Genomic DNA, 6,210 nt, shown 5'->3' on the forward strand with positions numbered 1-6,210 from the left:
GTCAATTCCAGGAGACAGGGTAATAGTAAACAGGGCCAATCTCACAAATGATTGTAATCAACATTATGCCGATTTCATGAGACAGTGTAGTAGTGAACTGGGCCAACTCGGAGATAGTGTAATTGTAAACTTGACCGATCACGGATATGGTGCTATGAAAAACTGGGCCGATTCCAGGAGCCAGTGTAATAGTGAACTGGACATATCCTGGAGAGGGTGTAATCAAGACTGCCAATTCCAGAAGACAGGGTAATATTGAAATAGGCCGATATGGCATGCGGGTGTAACTAAATTTAGGGCAATTCCAGCAAACAGTGTAATAGTAAACTGGGCCAGTCTCACAGATGGAAGTAATCAACATTATGCCCATTCCGGCAAAGAGTGTAGTTATCGGTGTAGGTCCAACTCGTTGATAGTGCAATTGTAAACTTGGCCAATCCCGGATATGGGGCTCTGAAAGACAGGGCCAATTCCGGGAGATATTGTAATAGAGAACTGGACTTATGGAGATAGGGAAATTAATACTGGGCCGATTCCAGGAGACTGGGTAATAATGAACTCAGCCGATGCCGCAGATGGTATAATAGGGAACTGGGCATATCCTGGAGATCTTTTAATCAAGACTTGGCCGACTCCAGGAGAAAGAGTGATGGTGAACTGGACCGATACTGCAGATGGATGCGATGAAAACTTGGCCGATTCCAGGAGACATACAATTGTGGAATGGGCGTGCCCTGGAGATGGTGTAAAGACTGGGCCGATTCCAGGAGACAGTCCAACAGTGAAATGGTCTAATCTCGGAGACAGTGCAATTGTAGACTGGGCCGATTGCGGAAGACGGTGTAATATTGAACTGCGCTGATGTCAGATGGTTCATCAAAACTGCGCCGATTCCCTGAGACAGTGTGATAGTGAACTGGGCATATCCAGGAGATGTAGTGGTGACTGTGCCGATTCCATGATACATGGTAATAGTGCATTGAGCCTTTGCCACAGACGATGTAATAAAGACAAGGCCGATTCTGGGAGACTCTGGGCCATTCTTGGAGATGGGTGCTCTCAACACTAGGCCTATTTCTGCAAACAGTATAATATTGTACTGTGCCACTATCTGAGATAGTATAATCAAAACTGTACCAATTCCGGAAGACTGTGTAATGGTGAAATTGACTGATCCCGCTAATAGCTTAATCAAAACTATGTCGATTGCAGAAGAAATAATAATAGTGATCTTGGCCAAACTCAGAGATAGTGCAATTGCAAACTGGGTTGATTCCAGAGACAATGCCATTGCTACCGAGGCCAATCCCACAGATCGCGTAATAAAAACAGTACTGATTCCGTAGATAGTAGATAGTGCAATAGTAAACTGGGCTGATCCCAGAGATATTGTTATCAACTCTGTCGATTCCGGGGTTAGTGCAATTGTAGACTGAGCCGTAACGGAGGTGGTGTATCCTACCGGGCACATTCCAGATACAGTGCAATTGCAAACTGGGCTGATACTGGAACTGAATAGTGTAATAATAAACGTTTTCTGGGCGCATCCCACAGATAGAGTGTAATCAAAACACAGCCGATTCCAGGAAACAGTATAATATTTAACTGTGCCCAGGGGAAACCAAATAAAGATCCATGAAGCCCGACGCGTGCGGTGCCCGACATACTACCAGCTCCCTCCTACCTCCTCCTCCTCCCCGTTTTCGCATTTAGAATTGCACTATCTCCCGGATTGGCCCATTTCGCTATTTCACTATGTCCAGGAATCGGCCTAGCTTTGACAGCACGATCTCCAAGATCGGCCCAGTTTGCCATTGCACGATCTCTGGAATTGAACCAGCTTATTACATTTCCGGAAACGGCCCAGTTAGAATTCCACATTCTCCCGTATTGGCCCAATTCGCTACTACACTATCTTCAGGAATTAAATAGCTTTGATTACACCCATATGCAGAATCGGCACCGTTCACTATCATATTTTTCTCCTGGAATCGGCCTGGCTTTCATTACACAATCTCAAGGATCAGCTCAAACTGAGTGTGTTGGATCACGTGATCACTTCACCACGTGCATCAAGTGGATGCGTCACGCGCGTGGCTTTCAATCATTTGCGCCAGATTGCGTGATGGCCTGACTGGTTGTGGTGGAAAGCGCAGGATGCGTGCTATAGAGACGTGGTGCTATATGTAACCTCCATACACAAAGCTTGTTTAAGGGGGATGATGACAACTCCTTACATTGCGTTGTACGTTGCGTTGTACTCCTAACGTTGCGTTACATTGCGTTGTATATATATATATATATATATATATATATATATATATATATATATATATATATATATATATATATATATATATATATATATATATATATATGATAGTATTTACTAAATAGTAATCTGAAATGTAATTGCACCTGCAATTTCACAGCAAGATAGCGGTGAGGCATATCCATGTCATCGGAACAAAAAAAAATCATGTTGGTGCGAACTCTTCCTAGGCACATGAAAAGCGGTCATCGATTTTCTATATGTCTGTAAATATTTCCAAATGAAATTTTTAGCGGATTCTGGAACCTTCACAGAAAACTCTCCAGTCTGCAAAGTTTATGTGAAGGTGATTAGAAACATTGAGAAGGGTCTCCGCCGGATGCAGCGGCATCCGCCAGCTCTGCTAATGTTTGTTGGAGAGTTGGTAAATATTAAGGCTCTTAATAGCAGACACATTTTGAGGTTCTCACCAGTATGTATACAAGGCTACTCAATTTCAGCCGTTTTACCTTAATATACTTCTTTACGTCTGCAGACCGGTGGTTCTCATTAGAAGATCGTTCTGAAGCTTTTACTCCACTGACTTTGATGAGTTCTAAAACAGCTTACTCTACCACGCTGACTCTGCCAGCTGACTCTGCCCCAAAGTGCCGAACCCGCTAGGTCAAGACATGCAAGGGCATGACAGTGCATGTTTTCATTGAAATTTCGCTTTAAAAAGGGGGCTCTGTAAAACACAAAAATGAAAATGATATTTCGCCCGTAATGCGAAGCAGTGTCTCCAAAGCGGGCATTGCTCCGTGCGGTATCACTCGATGCAAGCTTTCGCAGCTGTACGTGAACAATAATAAGGACTTTGTTTATGTAGATGTTGTGCCCAAGGGGTGGAGAAGTGGACAGATACGCCCCCCCCCCCTTTTCATTCCTTCCTTATACTACCTTTTGATTCTTACCGCTGGCACTGCTTAAATAATTTCACCTCAACACCGGTTTATGGATAAGCTTTAGGGCGTAGCGTCGGGCAATTATATTAGCGAGTGCTCAAATAGGCCAAGCACGGGACTGTCCATGCGGAGTATTTCTGTTTGAAGGAAGGCGAAGCAGCTGAGAGATATAAACATTCACAAACAATTTGGGGGTCACCGCTAGTGTTCTTTTTTTCTTATACAGGGTGTTTCGTTCACCATCGTCATTATCAGCCTATTTCCTGTCCACTGCAGGACGAAAACTTCTCCCTGCGATATCCAATTACCCCTGTCCTGATACAGACTTCTTATTAAAAAAGCGATAAGCGCAGCGAACCTGGCGTTTTTGCAGAATCGTTCATGGGCGATGCAGACATGCATTACCCTTAATTTCGTGAACTTCAGAAAACTACTTAACAAGAATTCATAAATTGATTTTTTTATTAGTGCCTTGGGAGCAGTTGTTGATATGGCAAAGTTGGGAGCCGTCACATTTTAATGCACCCCCATTTTTCTTTAATTTCCAAAATCGCACTTAATTCGAGATATTCATCATTGAATCTCTAAGCTCAATCGAGGCAATATCGAAACCGAGCGCGTCCCGCTGCTACGTCACACAGCAAGGAAGCGTGTTAAGAAATTTCAATCATGGCACGTTGCGGGAAATTCCAACCCAGCACACAGCCTCACATGCTTTCCAGGTAAAGCGATAGGAAGGGAGCAGGAAGGAAGGGAAGGTAGGGAGATTAGCTACATTTTGTCCAGTTTCCTACCCTAAGCAAAGTTTGCCGTATCAGTACCTGCCGCGACTGGCCGAGACGCTCAGTTTCAAACTTTCTCGTCGCTGGATGTTTCCATCTGATGGCCTTTCCTGAGCCTTTCCTGAGCTGCCCGCAAGGTCAGTTCCCATATATTGCCTGGATTTATCATTCGAATTTGATCATTGATATCCAAAATATGTGCGAGCTTTAAGATTTGAAAAAAATAGGGTGTAGTTAATATGAGTGCCTCATAATTTGTTAGTTAAACAACTTCTCTTAAGGTACTAAAAAAGAGTAATGAATTCTTTTTGTTAATTGGTCTTCTGAAGTTCACGTCCTTAGCCGAAAGGTAGGTCTGCCTTACTTAGAAACTCCTCTGCAGAAACGCCATGATCGCTTCACTCATAGCTATTTTATCAAGAATCTCAGCCTATTGGCCAGGAATTTTTGGCTCCTGGTAGCTTTTAATCGATTCGAACTTGTTCGGCTGTCCTGCCATAGCCTGCAGAGTGGTAGCACTGAAGCGTATGCCGCGCACTCTAATGTGACTACCATGTGATTGTGCCGATCTGTTTTAGGTTCAGAATCAAAATTTTACATAAGATGATCAGTAATGTTACAGGCGTTTAATAGACAGACAGAGGTCCCCACACTTAAACACTGTATCCGGCACCCTAGCTTCAATCTAACTGCTCAGTGCTCTCTGCTAATACTTTCTTTGCTCCGTACCATCACGGCTATCGCTGCAAAACGAGCCCACGGATCATGGCTACGCGCGAACGCAGCACGACGCGTGGGCTCGTGCTTCCTACCACATTCGAAGGTGGACACGCTCTGAGGGGTTGCTTTCTAATATACGTCTAACGTTGGCAGCAAGTTGCGAACCGAACCCAGGAGGAACTGCGTCGCGCACGGCGATTTGCATCCGCGCACGGGAGTGAGTTGCCAATCACTGCAAGAGGCATTCATAAGAATGATCGTGCCATTACACTCTATATAGCACCGCTCTCACGCGCGCGAGTGGGTGAAAAAGATCGGAAATTTGGAAACGGGAAATTAAGCAGTTCTCCATGTTTATGAAACATGTGTTTGGTGTGAGCTTCGTCGAAGATCCAACTGAAGAAAGTTAGGTCTTATGCGCGCACGGACTGAGCCTTTGCGGCAGAATGTAGCTGATGCGCGCCGCGATACCTAGACGTGAAATATTTTCCGTCCTCTTCTGTCCTGCGTGCGATTAGTATCGGTAGCGTTCAGTGACATTAAGCCATGGAAGAGTCCGCGAAGGCCTTCTCTGGTAATACGATATCCTCTCACCGCATGTGCGTCTTCCCTGAAATCGACACGCCCAGGCAGTGTATAATTATCCAAGCCACGAATGAATGTAGCTGTTCTCTGATTCTCGTGTCGCTCATGGACAAGCGAGACGAGCATGTCAAGCAACAATAGCACATAGCACCATACTGAAGCTCAAACATTCTCACTTGTGAACACCAAGACGGCCCTGTCCCAGCAGACTGTTGGCGAGCTTAAGCGCCTCCCTGGTCATGGTGCTGCCGCCCCTATAACCAATCGTGTTGAGCTCATGTAGGAAGCTGCACATGCTGCCGCCGCCGTCGGAGATGTGGTTGATGTGAAGCTTGTTGTCGCTGCCGTAGGTGACAACCGCGAGCCGGGAAAAGTCCGGCGACACCGTCAACAACCGCGCCGTCATCTCCGTGAAATTTCTTTCTGCCGGGAAGTTATCCTCACCGATGCTGCCGGACTCGTCGAGCACAAAGACGATGTCGTTTCTCGTTCTAGCGTACTGCTCTAGCGTACTCACGAAGCTCTGCAAGTCCTTCTGGAGCAGCAGACACCTCACGACCGATGTCGTGGCGAGTGACAGCAGCACCAGTACGGTCACAAGAACATGCTGGGCTTCGAGCGGAGCCGAGAGACGTCGACCACGCATCGCGACTGTCCAGATGCCACTGACGTCGTAGGCGTTCTGCCGTGCGAAGCGTCGCTTGCGCGGCGCCACGTCTCTCTTATCGGAAATCTTTCAACCGAGAAGAGTCGCGAAACGCGGCATCAAAGTACAGCCGTCGACAGTGGGTCTTCCCTGCCGTTCTTTCTTTTTCTTTTTCTTTTCTTTTAAAGAGGCAACAAGATCTAGATCTGGCACCCTCGGTCCGCCTGCCTTGTAAAGCTGGAAACGGTCAGTGCTTATTTC

The 6,210-nt window shown here is 45.9% G+C and overlaps 1 protein-coding gene across 1 annotated transcript in view; it reads right to left on the reverse strand.

Moving 5' to 3' along the window:
* Nucleotides 1-5,971, reverse strand: part of LOC142579436 (sushi, von Willebrand factor type A, EGF and pentraxin domain-containing protein 1-like) — an 87,703-nt gene extending 81,732 nt beyond the window's left edge. Inside the window, exon 1 of the mRNA XM_075689600.1 lies at nucleotides 5,480-5,971. Coding sequence (XP_075545715.1) covers nucleotides 5,480-5,949 — 470 coding nt within the window. The 5' untranslated portion in view covers nucleotides 5,950-5,971. The remainder of the gene's footprint in view (nucleotides 1-5,479) is intronic.
* Nucleotides 5,972-6,210: the final 239 nt, after the last annotated feature.

Source organism: Dermacentor variabilis, chromosome 4 (genome assembly GCF_050947875.1).
Source record: "Dermacentor variabilis isolate Ectoservices chromosome 4, ASM5094787v1, whole genome shotgun sequence".
Lineage (NCBI taxonomy): Eukaryota > Metazoa > Arthropoda > Arachnida > Ixodida > Ixodidae > Dermacentor > Dermacentor variabilis.